The sequence below is a fragment of the Muntiacus reevesi genome, chromosome 2 (genome assembly GCF_963930625.1).
Source record: "Muntiacus reevesi chromosome 2, mMunRee1.1, whole genome shotgun sequence".
Lineage (NCBI taxonomy): Eukaryota > Metazoa > Chordata > Mammalia > Artiodactyla > Cervidae > Muntiacus > Muntiacus reevesi.
This window is the reverse complement of record NC_089250.1, coordinates 232,235,862-232,252,517: the sequence shown is the minus strand read 5'-3', so window position 1 is coordinate 232,252,517 and position 16,656 is coordinate 232,235,862. Positions and strand designations below refer to the sequence as shown.

General features: G+C 49.6%; 1 protein-coding gene across 1 annotated transcript; it reads left to right on the top strand.

Annotated features, from left to right (window-relative positions):
* Positions 1-8,069: 8,069 nt before the first annotated feature.
* Positions 8,070-16,445, top strand: SNX20 (sorting nexin 20). The gene is made up of 4 exons (XM_065920485.1): positions 8,070-8,188; positions 11,366-11,504; positions 12,932-13,083; positions 14,597-16,445. Exons 2-4 carry the CDS (start codon positions 11,375-11,377, stop codon positions 15,263-15,265), a joined length of 951 nt encoding a protein of 316 aa, XP_065776557.1. The 5' UTR covers positions 8,070-8,188; positions 11,366-11,374; the 3' UTR covers positions 15,266-16,445.
* The last annotated feature ends 211 nt before the right edge of the window (positions 16,446-16,656 follow it).

The window sequence follows — 16,656 nt, the reverse complement described above, 5'->3', positions numbered from 1 at the left end:
GCCCACTCTGTCTGCAGCCTTAATTTAAAAACCCTGCAATATTAAGAACTTTTGAGATTTTGTAAAGGCTAATGCGTGTATACCTAGCTATGAAAAAAAAAACAAAATTGACATGACCAGGTTTTTCATCACCTGTGAACCAACACCTCACCAGTTTGGGTTTTCTTTGCCAAACACGTGAAGTTATGCCTGTGATGGATCAATTCCTATTGAATTTCTCAAAAGTGGTGTTGAGGCAGGAGATGGGCTCCTGGCTAGACATTACAACTAGCTTCCTGTTTATGTTTCCTGAGGAAGGAGGCATGTGGGCTCTAGGCTAGATATTTACAACCAGTCTCCTGCTTGCCCTTCGAGATGGAAATAGCAACAGGAACAGGGTAAATGGCTGGACTTTGTCTCCTGTGGACACTTTAAGATAACGGTTATGGCAGGGAGAAAGAGGGACTAAACCCTGTTTGATTAAAAGATCAAGAGGTCACATATTTCCCATCCCTGGGGCAAAGGAGACACTGCACATGCGCACAAAGGTTCTCTGGGAGTCAAACAGAAGAGGGCACCAGACTATAATAGGTGACATTGCTGTTGTTAAGTCACTAAATCCTGTCTGACTCTTTTGCAACCCCGTGGATAGTAACTCGCCAGGCTCCTCTGTCCATGGCAAGTATTCCCCGGGCAAGCATACTGGAGTGGTTTTACATTTCCTTCTCCAGGGGATCTTCCCAACTCAGGGATCTAACCTGTGCCTCTTGTGTCTCCTGCAGAGGCAGGAAGATTCTTTACCACTGAGCCACCAGGGAAGCTCTTTTAATCAGTGATGCTGCTGCTGCTGCTAAGTTGCCTCAGTCGTGGCCGAATTTGTGTGACCCCACAGACAGCAGCCCACCAGGCTCCTCTGCCCCTGGGATTCTCCAGGCAAGAATACTGGAGTGGGTGGCCAGTTCCTTCTCCATTAATAGGTGATACTCCGACCCTAACCCCCATAGGCCTCTGGGTTGGAATCCATTTTGGAAAAAATGTTGCATGCACCTGTTGGGAAGGGTCCTAGGGCAGGGCAGGTGTGGAAAAAGAAACCAGATAATTGGCCAAAGATAAGCCAAGACCTGGAAGAACTGTCCTATATAAATGGTTTACCAGTCTCTTCACTGCACTCTTCCTCATTTCGGGGGATGCCCACCCTTTCCCTCCCGGGGTATGTATTTCTGCCTTGCTTGTATCTTAACAAATTGTTTCTCTGGGTGCTCTCCCACTTGTTGTGCTTGCCACTAATAATAAACTTTGCACCTGTTTTTACAGTTCTTGCCTCCTTGAAATATTCTTGCTTTTAAATGGAGGCAAAAGCCAGGGAAAATTTGCTTCCAGCCTCTAGCACTCGCTGGGCTCGTGGCTAGGATTCCTGGTTCTCATCCAGGCTCAGTTCAGTTCACTCACTCAGTCGTGTCTGACTCTTTGCAACCCCATGAACCGCAGCATGCCAGGCCTCCCTGTCCATCACCAACTCCCTGAGTCCACCCAAACCCATGTCTATTGACCAGTGATGCCATCCAACCATCTCATCCTCTGTCATCCCCTTCTCCTCCTGCCTTCAATCTTTCCCAGCATCAGGGTCTTTTCCAATGAGTCAGCTCTTCACATCAGGTGGCCGAAGTATTGGAGTTTCAGCTTCAGCATCAGTCCTTCCAATGAACACCCAGGACTGATCTCCTTTAGGATGGACTGGTTGGATCTCCTTGTTGTCCAAGGCACTCTGAAGAGTCTTCTCCAACACCACAGTTCAAAAGCATCAATTCTTCAGCACTCAGCTTTCTTTATAGTCCAACTCTCACATCCATACATTACTACTGGGAAAACCATAACCTTGACGACACAGACCTTTGTTGGCAAAGTAATGTCTCTGCTTTTTAATATGCTGTCTAGGTTGGTCATAACTTTGCTTCCAAGGAGTAAGGGTCTTTTAATTTCATGGCTGCAGTCACCATCTACAGTGATTTTGGAGCCCAGAAAAATAAAGTCAGCCACTGTTTCCACTGTTTGCCCATCTATTTGCCATGAAGTGATGGGACCAGATGCCATGATCTTAGTTTTCTGAATGTTAAGCTTTAAGCCAACTTTTTAACTCTCCTCTTTCACTTTCATCAAGGGGCTCTTTAGTTCTTCTTCACTTTCTGCCATAAGGGTGGTGTCACCTGCATATCTGAGGTTATTGATATTTCTCCCGACAATCCTGATTCCAGCTTGTGCTTCCTCCAGCGCAGCGTTTCTCATGATGTACTCTGCATGTAAGTTAAATAAGCAGGGTGACAATATACAGCCTTGACGTACTCCTTTTTCTATTTGGAGCCAGTCTGTTGTTCCATGTCCAGTTCTAACTCTTGCTTCCTGACCTGCATACAGGTTTCTCAAGAAGCAGGTCAGGTTGTCTGGTATTTCCATCTCTTTCAGAATTTTCCACAGTTTATTGTGATCCACATAGTCAAAGGCTTTGTCATAGTCAATAAAGCAGAAATAGATGTTTTTCTGGAACTCTCTAGCTTTTTCGATGATCCAGCAGATGTTGACAATTTAAACCATCTTGAACATCTGGAAGTTCTCGGTTCACGTAGTTGCTGAAGCCTGGCTTGGAGAGTTTTGAGCATTACTTTACTAGCGTGTGAGATGAGTGCAATTGTGTGGTAGTTTGAGCATTCTTGGGATTGCTTTTCTTTGGGATTGGAATGAAAACGGACCTTTTCCAGTCCTGTGGCCACTGCTGAGTTTTCCAAATATCCTGGCATATATTGAGTGCAGCACTTTAACAGCATCATCTTTCAGGATTTGAAATAGCTCAACTGGAATTCATTACATCCACTAGCTTTGTTTGTAGTGATGCCTCCTAAGGCCCACTTCACTTCACATTCCAGTTTGTCTGGGTCTAGGTGAGTGATCACACCATTGTGATTATCTGATTGTGAAGATCTTTTTTGTACAGTTCTTCTGTGTATTCTTGCCACCTCTTCTTAATATCTTCTGCTTCTGTTAGGTCCATACCATTCCTGTCCTTTATCAAACCCATCTTTGCCTGAAATGTTCCCTTGATATCTCTAATTTTCTTGAAGAGATCTCTAGTCTTTCCCATTCTGTTGTTTTCCTCTATTTCTTTGCATTGTTCGCTGAGGAAGGCTTTCTTATCTCTCCTGGCTATTCTTTGGAACTCTGCATTCAAATGAGTATATCTTTCCTTTTCTCCTTTGCTTTTTGCTTCTCTTCTTTTCACAGCTATTTGTAAGGCCTCCTCACACAGCCATTTTGCCTTTTTTGCATTTCTTTTCCATGGGGATGGTCTTGATCCCTGTCTCCTGTACAATGTCACGAACCTCCATCCATAGTTCATCAGGCTCTCTGTCTATCAGATCTAGTCCCTTATCTCTATTTCTCACTTCCACTGTATAGTCATAAGGGATTTGATTTAGGTCATACCTGAATGGTCTAGTGGTTTTCCCTACTTTCTTCGGTTTAAGTCTGAATTTGGCAATAAGGAGTTCATGATCTGAGCCACAGTCAGCTCCTGGTCTTATTTTTGCTGACTGTATAGAGCTTCTCCATCTTTGGCTGCAAAGAATATAATCAATCTGATTTCGGTGTTGACCATCTGGTGATGTCCATGTGTAGAGTCTTCTCTTGTTTTGTTGGAAGAGGGTGTTTGCTATGACCAGTGCGTTCTCTTGGCAAAACTCTATTAGCCTTTGCCCTGCTTCATTCTGTACTCCAAGGCCAAATTTGCCTGTTACTCCAGATGTTTCTTGACTTCCTACTTTTGCATTCCAGTCCCCTATAATGAAAAGGACATCTTTTTTGGGTGTTAGTTCTAAAAGGTCTTGTAGGTCTTCATAGAACCGTTCAACTTCAGCTTCTTCAGCGTTACTGGTTGGGGCATAGGTTTTCAATTCCCAGGCAAGGAACTAAGATCTTGCTTCAGGCCACAGCTCATTGCTGCCTCTCTGAGATCAGTGTTTCGGTGTTGGAGTCCCAAGCTTGTCACACACCTAGAGCAGCAGTGAGTAGTAGGTTACAGTGTTCAATTATTTGCCCAATGTGGAATGCTTTGGTGCTGAGAGATCGTTAATTTAATCTCATGTTGCAGTTAGAGCAACTGACATTGAGAGAGGCCGGTGGCCTGGCCAGGTTTCACAATGAGTCAGGAGTCAACAGACCAACCTCTGCCCACTCATTCATTCATTCACACAATTACTGAGCACCCATTAAGCGGCAGATGCTGCGGTGGGTACTGGGGACAGAATGCGGACACAGACCAAGTCACTGCAATCACAGCATTCGAGATGGGCACTAAACAAGGAAGCAAAGCAATGATGGGTCCAGACAGAGGCATCAAGGAGGGCTGCACAAAGGCGAGCCATGGAGCTGCCCCCTGGAGATGAAAAGGAGAAAAGCCCGTCATGGAGGGAACCGAGAAAAGGGCATTGCTGGCTAAAGGAATTGTGAGGACAGAGGCTGTGCAGCACGTTTGAGGAACAGAAAGCCGTGTGGCAGCCGTGTGGTAAGTGATGCTGGGGGCGGGGTTGTGAATGAGGTCGAGAAGTGAGCAGCCAGCAGATCACAGAGGGTGCTGGTTAGGGGGGATGTGGTGGGAGACCAGTGAAAGGTCCAAGCAGTGTGAATTCTGGGAGAGTCGCCTAGACTCTGCGATACCAGCACTTCCCTTCCTGAGTCCCCAGGGCCTCTGGGTGTTCCCTCTTCACCATCTGATTGCAGAACTGCAGTGGGGGCATGCCATTCCTGTCGCCCCTTCCACCCCCATGACAGTGGGATCTTGTCCATCCTTGTAGACACACAGATGTCCTCTACCTTGTAGAGCCCTGTCCTTCAGAGAAAAGCCAACCCCTGGAAGGTGGCCAATCATGGCCTCTCCTGGTCACTCTGGCCCAGCTAGGTCCTTACTATGCAGGTCAGACACCTCTGCATGGCTGGTGATTTCCAAAGAGCATCCCCCGCCCCCAGAAAAGGAAGCAGTGACTTCTACACACGCCTCCCCAGGGTTGCTGGTTGCTGGCTGAGAGGCTCACAGTGCTGCAGAAAAGGGCTCAGAGTCTACACCGGCCTCTTGCAGATCCCAGGCCTAGGGTTGGACTCAGAGAGGAGAAGAGACGGAGTTCCAGCCTCGTTTTACACAGAGCCTGCCTCGCCATAACGCACCAGGCATTCCCTGCGGCAGTGCATGGAGCAGGTGAGGGAGATACAGCCCCTGCACCGATGGGGCTCGCCAGTTAGCAGACCAGAGGCACACTATTGATGACCCAACTCCTGAGACTCTGCCACGTGTGGATACTCTTTGTATAACCGCGATGGCGCTGCAGAGCAGTTTATTTCGATGAACAAGGCCAGTAGGTGAACATGAGGGGGGGGGATAAAACACATTGGACCTCCTACCTCACACCACACACATGAAATCTACTTGCTCTAAGGGTATTCATTTCAGTTCAGTTCAGTCGCTCAGTCGTGTCCGACTCTTTGTGACCCCATGAATCGCAGCACGCCAGGCCTCCCTGTCCATCACAAACTCCCGGAGTTTACTCAAACTCATGCCCATCGAGTCGGTGATGCCATCCAGCCATCTCATCCTCTGTCGCCCCCTTCTCCTCCTTCCTTCAATCTTTCCCAGCATCAGGGTCTTTTCCAATGAGTTGGGTCTTTGCATCAGGTAGCCAAAGTATTGGAGTTTCAGCTTCAGCATCAGTCCTTCCAATGAACACCCAGGACTAATCTACTTTAGGATGGACTGGTTGGATCTCCTTGCAGTCCAAGGGACTCTCAAGAATCTTCTCCAACACCATAGTTCAAAAGCATCAATTCTTCTGCACTCAGCTTTCTTTATAGTCCAACTCTCACATCCATACATGACCACTGGAAAAACCATAGCCTTGACCAGACAGACTCTGGTGGCAAAGTAATGTCTCTGCTTTTTAATATGCTATCTACGTTGGTTATAACAACGCTAAATGAAAAGGCGAGCTAGAAATGTTTGTAGAATAACAAGAATTACTCATATTTGTATATTACTTGCTAAGTACCAGCACTGTCCTAAGTGCTTTGTGCATCTCAAGTCATCTTAAACTTCACAGCTGTCGCAGAAATAACCATAAAGAACCATAAAGGAGTAATGTCCAAGGTCTGTTCAAGTCCATTGCTTGAACAATATCCAAGGTATAACATTGAAAGAAAAGAGTGATATGGTTGAACGCTTTAAAGTTGGCAACTTCTATTTCTCAAGAGACCTCATTATAGACAGTACAAATGCAAACCATAGGATGGGAAAGGATACTGAGAAGCACATGTACCTAATCATTACATAAAGAATATCAGAGACCATGAGGAAAACAGTCCAATCAAAAAAAAATGAGCAACGGACTTGAACAGGCCTTTCACCAAAGACAATAGAAGGATGGCAAATTAACCCATGAAAAGATGCTCACACTCAGCAGTCATTAAGGGAAATGCAACTTAAAACCATGATGAGATACCACTGCACACCCACTGGAATGACTGGGAAAAAAAAACAACCTGACCATACTAAGTGTAGGTGAGGATGCAAAACTTCTAGAACATTCCTACACTGCTGGTGTGAATGCAGAATGACACAACCACTCAGGTAAAGAGTTTGGTATAACTGAGTACAGTTGAAGCTATTTATACTCTGAGACCCAGTAACTTCAATTTAGATAAACCTGTACTTGGATGAATATGCAAGAATATTTCCAGTGGAACTGATCATGATGGCCCAAACCAGCAACCACCCCAATGTGCATCTATAGAAAGAAAAAAAAAAAGGGTAAATACTGAGTTATTCAAATAATGTAGCAATACAGCAGGAAAAATGAGAAAAAAAAGAAAAACAACTTCAGCTAAACACACACAGACTGATGAATCTTATCCATAGAAATGCTAAATGAAAGAAGCAAGGCACCAAAGCCTATAAACAGTATGTGTGGTCCTGTTTTTAACTCAAAAAATTAGTAAAAGGGGGGCTTCTCTAGTGGCTTGGTGATAAAGAATCCATCTGCCAATGCAGAGGACACAGGTTTGATCCCTAGTCTGGGAAGATCCCACATGCTGCGGAGCAACGGAGCCCGTGTGCCGTAACTATTGAGCCTGTGCTCTCAAGCCTGGGAGCCACAACTGCTGAAGCCTGTGTACCCTAAAACCCGGGCTTTGCAACAGAGAAACCACAGCAATGAAGCCCACGCAGCAGTGAAAACCAAGCACGGCTAATAAATAAATAAAATGAGTAAAATGAAACTTCGTTGTTTGGGGATCTATTAGTAGGTGATAAATTACAAAAAAAAAAAGCGAGGAATTGACCCCCACCAGAATCAGGACTGGGGAGGGGAGGGAAGAGACCCATGGTGGACTTAGAGAGTAGGGGAGATGCTGGAAAACCTTTATCTTTTTTTTTGTTTGGCCCCAGCCTCCTGCCCTCTGGCCACAGCACCGTGGCCATAAATCACACCACTGCCCAGAGGTTTGGCCTCCCTGGCAATTTCCGTCGGGCATGTGGGATGCATCTTCTGCCAGAGACAGGCCCTCTGAATCTAACCCCCCCACGCCCTTCATCTGGCCCTGCTCTGCGTCCCACCAGCTCTCTGCTCCAAGCCTCAGTTTCCCCATCTGTCCATGAAGCAGGATGGCCCTCACCATGCCCAGCTCACTAGGGTAGGATGTACTTCAGTCGTGTCTGACTGTGCGGCCACCCCATGGACTGCAGCCCGCCAGGCCCCTCTGTCCATGGGATTCTCCAGGCAAGAATACTGGCATGGCTTGCCATTTCCTTCTCCACTAGGATAGGGTAATGAACATTAAAGAGCTTTTGTCCAAATGCTAGAGGTTGTCGAGGACCCTGACGGTCTGCCAAGCTGCTGCAAGGCTGTGGGAACTGAGATGCAGGCCCACCGCTCCCCCCAGATCCTGCAGAGGGGCAGCTCAGTCTATCAGCAGAGTTCATTAACTACCGGCTCTCATCAGCCAATCAGCTGGGGCGACCTGGAGCGGGTCACACAGCCTATTTCCTGTTTTCAGATGGGGGAACTTAGAAGAGCGGCAGCCACTGATCTGCTCACCCCGATCTTGGAATGGAGAGCTGAAGGGTGCCGTGTGACACGTCTCCAGGACCCCTGGACACGCACAGGACCAGAGGCCTCAGGTCAGTGTCTGATCCCAAGCTCAGCGGGCCTCTGCCCACTTGTGATCTGAGCCCCTTCCCGCTATGGCCAGCCCTCGGTACCTCTGGGGGGCAGGGTGGGAGGGAGAAGGGCTGGTGACAGATACATGGGTCTCCCCTCAGATATGAGGGCTCCCCTTAGCATACTGGAGCAACTCCTTAACCCTCCATCACCTCAATTCCTTTTGAAGTGCCAGGCGCCTCTACACCCCTTCTTGAGCCTGGGGAATACTCCACCACACCTGTGTTTCTGAAAAAGTGCCAGGGAAGCCCTGTCTCAGCACAGCCCTCGGATCTGGATCAAAATGCAGAATCCAGGGCACACCCCAGAACCTGCTAGATGGGACTCTCTTATGTTGGGAACAGGAAGTCTGCATTTTTACAAGCGCTTGACACCTCCACCCCCATCCCCACCCCCGAGGAAGTTGTGATTGTGATGGACGCTCACATTCGCAAGTGTGCCCATCCAAGGTCCAGGATCTTCTGCTTCCTGGTCAGACCGGGGTGCGTTACTCTGCTGGCCTCTCACCCCTGACGGGAAGGCCCCTGCAGGCCCTCAGAGAGGCAGCATGGGCTCAGAAGGGAGCCCTCTGTGCCCATCAGCATCAGAAGACCCGGCCTGGCAGGCAGTCCTTGGAGGGAGAAGAGATGCTCAGGTGCCCGGGAGGGAAGGAGCAGGGAGACCGCTCCTGGAGCTACATGGGGAAGGGGCTGGGACTCTGCTGTCTGCTGGGCCACAGACAGGCCCCCAAGCCAAGAACACCAGCACTTGTCATATTTTGTTGTAAAGTCTAGCCATCTTTGCTCTGTGGGGTAGGGAGATGGGAGGGATGGACCCACAGAACCCCATGTACAGCTGTCCCCCAAAGAGTGTTTGGAGTGACAGGACTGCTTTCCCCACTTCACACATGAGGAAAGTGAGGACTAGCGCCTCCCTGGATGCAGCAGTGACAATTTTCTGCTTGCCACTTTCCAGTCTCAGCCCATCCCATAAAAGGAAACCTCCAAGAGTTGGCTTTGGCTGCTGAATTTGATTTTTATTCTAAGCCCTGTGTTCATGCTCAGCTTTCCCAGGTCTTTACTGGGATGTCCCGCCAAGGCCATCATTCCTGGGGTCTCACAGGGTCTCTGGGCAAACAGTGCTTCTGACCTGGCATCAGCTGCCTGATCAAGACAGCAGAGCTAGATCAGGGGCCACTGAGGCCAGGTCTCCTCACCATCACCCATTTTACAGATGAGCTAACTGAGGCAGGTGCATAGAAGTGCCCACAGGAATCACTGAGCCCCGCCAGAGTCCTGGCTACCAAAAAGTCCCTTAGACAAGAGAGCGTGTGGACCATGTGCTATCTTGCCTGCCCAGAATATAGAGAACCTGTTCCTCACCATCTATCATCTTGTCAGCAAGACAGGGTTGGCAGTCACAGCTCTCAGATGGGGAAACTGAGACCTGGAGTTAAATAACTTGCCTACGGATCCACAGTTGGTCAAGACTCCTTCAGGGGAAAAAGCTATAAGGTACTCGAGCACGTGCAGCCTGGGGTCAACCATGCCCTGCTCTGTGCTCCGGTTTCCTGTCTGTTTAGGGTGAGGCTGGATGGAGGTTTCTAGAGAGCTACCCACTGGACACCAGCACAAGATCCCTGGAGAATGCCCGCGGGTTAAGGGACACTGGGCGTGTTAAAGGATCCAAGCGTGAGGAGGAGGAGATGAGGCCACCTGCACCCTTCTGTTTGGAATTCTGTGCCTAAGCGGTACCCCCAGCTACTCCATCTGAGCCAATGTTTTAATTGTCCCCTTTTCTAATTCATCCCAGACATTTAAAATTCCATTCCAACCTACACCTTAATTCAGGGGCATTTATTTCTCAAATATTTCCCAGAGTGTCTATCACATGCTAGATACTAAGAGAGACCATTATATGCTGCCTGGGACCTGCACAGCCCAGAGCTAAAGCTTTGCATGGTGTGCCCGACTTAGCCCTCACACCAGCCCGACTTAGCCCTTCACACCAGCTTCATGAAGGTTATTATGCCACTTTCACAGGTAGCTGAGGCCCAGAAAAGTTAAACAGCTTCCAGGCATCAGCTCATCTTGCTCAGTTACCTGGGTCCCAGACAAGAGTTATGCATAAACTAAACCCCAGGACTCCTGCTGCCCACCCTCCCCTGAGTACCAGGGACAGGATGCTGACAGCAGACCAGCCTGCGCTGGTGTCCTGCCCGCCATTTAACAGCTCTTGATCCTGGCAACTCTTAAGTCTCAGTTCCTTAATCATAACATGGAGATGAGAAACTCCTACCATGCAGAGATTCAGATGAAGTGAGAGAGGGGGTATTGAGTGCAGGGTGTGAAGCCTGCTGTCACAAGCATGAGGCTTTGCTGGTTGGGCACACTCACTAACTACATGACCTTACACTAAACCTCAGTTTCCTCATCTGTTACTGAAGTCATGACAAGATTATTTTGTGTTGTGTTAGTCGCTCAGTTGTGTCCAACTCTTTGCGACCCTAATGGACTGTAGCCCACCAGGCTCCTCTGTCTATGGGATTCTCCAGGCAATAATTTGGAGTGGGTAGTCGATCCCTTCTCCAGGGGATCTTCCCAGGGATCGAACTTGGGTCTCCTGCATTGCAGGCAGATTCTTTACCATCAGAGCCACTAGGGAAGCCCCGTGACAGATTATTGTGGGTATTAAATCAGATAGTGGATGTGAAGAGCCTGCATGTGTATGAAGTAGGTATAACAAACTGTTAGTAAATGTTTGCTTAAAGATAGAGAGAGAAGGGAAGGATATATGCCAGTGTCCCTGTTTTGGACACAGATTTCATTTGCACATGTAACATAATATGGAGTATTGGCACAGTTTTCTGGACAAGCCAGTGTCTTTCTCTTGATTTGTCATCAAAGCCATTACCTTTGCTTGAAATCACGTCATTTAAAATTCAGAGTGACTTGATAGTATAAGGGCCCTAACAATAAGAGAAGGTTCTGCTCAACCTTGGACTGATCAGTCCAGGAAAGGGCCTGACCTAGGTTTAGCACCTGTCAGTTGGTCAGAGGGCTAGGTGGGCAGTGGAGGGCTCAGAAGTGGCACCCCAATACCCACAAGGACCCCCAACAGGAGTGGGCACTCACTGTTCTCTCTTGTTTTCCTGGCAGCCTTGGAGCATGGCAAGTCACAAGCATCTTGGGAGCCCCGGGTGGACAGGACCCATATCCCAGGACATGGCAGGTACCACGCCGAAAGCATCAGCCCCCCACCCAGACCTCCCACGTCTAGGACCTGAGGACTACTTAGGTGAGCTTGCAGGCTTGGTAGACGGCATAGACATTTGAAGACATTTGAAATACAAACGGGGGTACTTCTGTGGAGGCTACAAGAAACAGGGAAGCTCACTTAACTTGGGTTATCACAAAGTACACGCTGAGACAAGGATTTGGTGCAAGTGGTTTATCCAGGAGGTTGGCAGGGGAGTGGGGAGGAAGCGTATAGGAAGCCAGTACATGGTGTGGATGAAAAGATGACCACTGTGGGTGATTCCCAACGGCGGTCATCTGGGAGACCGTATGGGGCACACCTCAGAGCTGTCCCGCCTGGAGGTAAGGAGGCCAGGCTGCTGTCCACTGGCCCCATCCTTCATCGGCAAGGGATGCTCCACAACACACTGCAATGACCCGAGGAAGCCCTCAGGGGGAAGTCCTAAGTGCTTCCAATAGAAGCCCGGGCAGTGCTCCTGACTAGTGAGTACCAGGGGGGCGTGGCCGGGCACTGACAGTGTCTGCTATAGCGCCACCTCCTGGAGGAAGCGCCTGCCATATTCATGCACCCCTTCAGGACATGCCCAGTGAACGCCCGCTCTGCTCCCGGCCCTATGCAGGCACCGAGGAAACAGGATCACTCCAACACCTCGCAGGCCTTCAAGTTCAGTAAGGAAACAGATCTGTAAAAAACAGTTTAGATGCCCCGGGAAAGGCTACACGGACAAGGTGGGAGGCGTTTATTCTAACAGCAAAGGGCCACTGAAGCAATATGTGGGCTGGGTCTTGATAGACACAGTTTGGGAAAAAGCTCCCGGGACACGTGCCCCTTGAAATAAAATGCACAGTGATTGTGCTTTTAGCGGGGAGGAAGGATCCCGGCCTTTCCCAAGATTCTCAGGATGGCCCAGGGCTCAAGACACACCGTTATTTCCCAGGCAGGGAAAGAGGATGGCATTTGCGGCAGAAGAACTGGCACGTGCAAGAAAAAGCAGGGAGTGTGGGAAATGAGATGAGAGAGGAGGGAGGGGTTGGCTAAGCTGAGCCTGAAGCCAGGCAGCCTCGCAGCTCCCCGCACCATCTGCTGGGGTGCACTCAGCAGGCTGGCGAGGACCACAGCATCGGCCAGGGCTGTGGGGCGGATGCAAACCAACCAGCTACATCCCTGCTGGATGTGAAACATGGGGTCTCATGACGGCTGGAAGTGGACGATAGACCACAGACATACTGCGTTTCACAACAAGAAGTCACTTGGGAGGATGGGCCGGTCCAGGTTGTCCGTGGTAGGATGAATTCAGCCAGGTTGGGCGCAGAAGGCTGGCTGATGCCAGACTTGGGATGAGGGAGGGGGATATTCACAGCGCTTCTGGACTCCCTCTGCCCATCCCAGACAGACCTAGTCTCCTCCCCCAGTCCCTGCCCCTAAAGCACCAACCTGTACTGGTCCTTAAGTGCTCCTGTCTCCAGACGCCCAGGACAGCCAGAGCTCCAACTCCAACATGACCACGCGGGAGTTGCAGGAGTACTGGCGGACCCAGAAATGTTGCTGGAAGCACGTCAAACTGCTCTTCGAGATCACCTCTGCCCGCATCGAGGAGAGGAAAGTCTCCAAGTTTGTGGTAAGCAGAGACCAGAGAGTGATGGCTTGCCTTCACGGCCTCCTTCCTGGCACTGGGCAAGGCCGGTGGGGCCTCAGTCTCCCAGACCATGAAACAGATCAACACACTTTAACTCTCAGAGTTCTTCTGGCAAAAACCAGTCCAACAGTGAGATTCCACACTCAGCACTGTGAGGATAGGAGGAGTCAAGGTCCCTTATCTTAAGAAGCAAATGGTCCAGTTTAATCCCGTGTTACTTGCTATTATCATCTGTGTCCCTTCTTCATTGTTTTTGAGATCCTTGTATAATTTTTATTATTATGTACCTAATTTTTTTTCTGTAAAGTGGATCATTTTCTAAAATGAATAGATTTATTTCAAGGGAGATACCTTAAATGGAAAACCAGTATAAGAAAAGGTCAATATTAAAGTAAATAGAAAGAAAGCTCAGGGCTGTCATTAAATTTTAGCTGGTTACCATGGTTAGTGGAAAGCTAGGCTTGAGGCTGATTTCTTTGTTAAAGGGCTTCGCTGGTGGCTCAGAAGGTAAAGAATCTGCTTGTAAGGCGGGAGACCTGGGTTTGATCTCTGGGTTGGGAAGATCCCCTGGAGGAGAGCATGCAACCCACTCCAGGATTCTGGCCTGGAGAGTTCCATGGACAGAGGAGCCCAGTGGACTACCCTCATGGGGTCGCAAAGAATCAAACATGACTGAGTGACTAAGCAACTTTTCCCTTTCTCTGTTAAAATGGAATCTCAGCCTGTGTCAGGCGAGAAGTTAATGACAATGGGAGAGCCACACAAACTTTTCTTTGCCTCCCCTCTCCTCCCAAGGGGCTGGAGTAATAGTTGGAGCTGACACGGAGTGCTGACGGCACATTATGGCTTCAGTGCATCAACTCGCCCAGTAAGGCAGGCCAGGTCACTATCCTCATTTCATGGACCAGAAACCTGAGGCTCAGAGAGGTTCAAGTACCCACCTAAAACCACACAGCTAGCCTGTGGTGGGCTGGAATCATTACCCAAGCAGTCTGTGCCCTTCACTGGCATCCTCTTGAAAGAGAAAAGAATAGTTTTCTTACTATATAATATCACTGCCTAACCATCACCCATTTCCAGGGTGATCTATATAATATCACTGCCAGTGTATTACCTAAAACCATCTCTGAGGAGTTCCACACTTGGAAAACACCGATGGTATTCATCCTAGCTTCCCAGTTCTGTTTTGACCCAGTAACACCAAAGAGCCTCGCTGGGACGGCAGGTTCCTGTGTGGCCTTTCTACTCCAGGATGCCTCCCCCACCTCCCCTCCGTCGCTTGCTCCTTTGTTATTCTCGGGTTGACTTCTTGTCATTCATGATTCGCTTTTACTGGCTCAGCCCGTTTAAAACAGAATCGCAGATAACGATCACCCATTTCCAGGGCAGGCTTTCAGGGCCATCGTCATTATTTCACTTCCCGGGGCTCTTCTCGGTCAGTGCAACCCCGCGGTGAGGCTGTCGTCAAAGGCGCGCTCCCTCCCTCTCTCCGCAGATGTACCAGATCGTGGTCATCCAGACCGGGAGCTTTGACAGCAACAAAGCCGTCCTGGAACGGCGTTACTCCGACTTCGAGACGCTCCAGAAGAAACTCCTAAAGACTTTCCGGGAAGAGATCGAAGACGTGGTCTTCCCCAAGAAGCACCTAATAGGGAACTTCACGGAGGAGATGATCTCGGAGCGCAAGCTGGCCCTCAAGGAGTACCTGAGCCTGCTCTACGCCATCCGCTGCGTGCGCCGCTCGCGCGAGTTCATCGACTTCCTCACGCGGCCCGAGCTCAAGGAGGCCTTCGGCTGCCTGCGCGCCGGCCAGTACACCAAGGCGCTGGACATCCTGACGCGCGTCGTGCCGCTGCAGGAGAAGCTCACGGCGCACTGCCCCGCGCTGCTGGTGCCCGCCCTCTGCGCCAAGCTGGTGTGCTACCGCGACCTGGAGCGGCCCGCCGAGGCCTTCGCGGTCGGGGAGCGGGCCCTGCAGTGCCTGCAGGCCCGCGAGGGCCACCGCTACTACACCCCGCTGCTGGACGCCATGGCCCGCCTGGCCTACCTGCTGGGCAAGGACTTCGTGTCCCTGCAGAAGAGGCTGGAGGAGAGCCAGCTCCGGAAGCCCGCCCTCCGGGGCTTCACCCTGAAGGAACTCACGGTCCAGGAGTACCTGTCCTGAGCCGCCCGCTGGGGAAGCTGGAGAAGGGGGCTCGCCATGGCTAAGGGGCTCGTTGGGGTTGGTTTTGAGCGGGTCGAGCCACTTGGGTCCCTAGCTTGTGGCCGTGACTTTAACAGGCCCCTCTTCTGCTCCTGTGTTACCCCCTACCCCTGGTCTGCTGTGTTGAACCGAGATGCTCCCCGGTGTCCTTGAAAACCTCTGTATGTGTCCTGTGTCTTCTTGATGCCAGGCCCACTCCATCTCAAAACCACAAACCCAGCTGCAGAAACACTGGAGAGTCGTATCTGCCTTGCTGGGGGGTTTCTGTAGGCCGCTGGAGGAGAGGTTTAGGCTGCACATCACAGACAAAGCTTAATTCCTTTCCTCACAGACCTCTCTCTTTAGGTGTCCAGAGTATCTTCTCTTTGGTCCTCCCTTCTCGACTTGGCTTGCAAATATTCCCACCTACTATCCTGAGTGTTCTAGCTCCTCTCTCTTAGGTTTCAGCCCAATTCAGCAAAACAAAAGGTCAGCTACTGCTCCTCAAGGCTTTGTCCCCAGGATGGGCTGTGTGTCAACAATTGAAAGGTTGGAGGGTCCTGGTCTAGAACCAGCAATCACTACCTTGGGGTGGGTTTTTCATTTGTAAGGCAGCTGTCCTTTGAATGACCTTTCTGGATTATGTAGAAATAGCCCTGCAGGGAAGTGGGACTCTGGGTAGAAAAGACTGAATGCTCAACATGTCCCCATTTCAGAGACAATGGATTGGGGTCCCCAAGTGAAGTGGATTCCAGACCAATGGCTGGGTTCAGCACAGGGCCGGGAGTTAATGATACAAGCTGGTTTGGATCCTGTATGTCTATCAGGCTAGTAGTCCCTGAAGACCTAAGCCATGTAGCTGAGCTTCTCAGGCTATACTAAAGAGGCTGTAACTTGGGAATCTTAATGTGGCGCACCACCCTGGCCTGAGCCAAGATCTGGCTCAGCCAAGAGCGATGGACAAGCGTTGTCCATCGCTGAACTGCACTGAAGGTGTTCAACAGCGACACCATGTGGCGATATCTGGAGTGACCCAACCAGGCCCCTTCCTGGAGTTTGGATACAGACTGACCCAGATAAAGAAAGCCTCCAAGTATCTCAATTTACTCCACGAGAAGGACACTTTTAAGTGGGAGAGACGGGATGTCTTGGAAATCTTGAGATATGGAAAATTGAAGTGTAAATGGAAAAATAAAAAGAGCTGCAATTCTTTTGTAATGGTAAAAAAGATTATATAGATTTTACAAGTTCATCAAATATAAAATGCTATCAACTGTTAGACACACCAAATATTCACTAAGAAAGAAAAAAATCCCCAACATGGGGAGCTCATTAGGAGTTTCCAACAAAAAGCTGGGAGAGCAAAGAGTTAG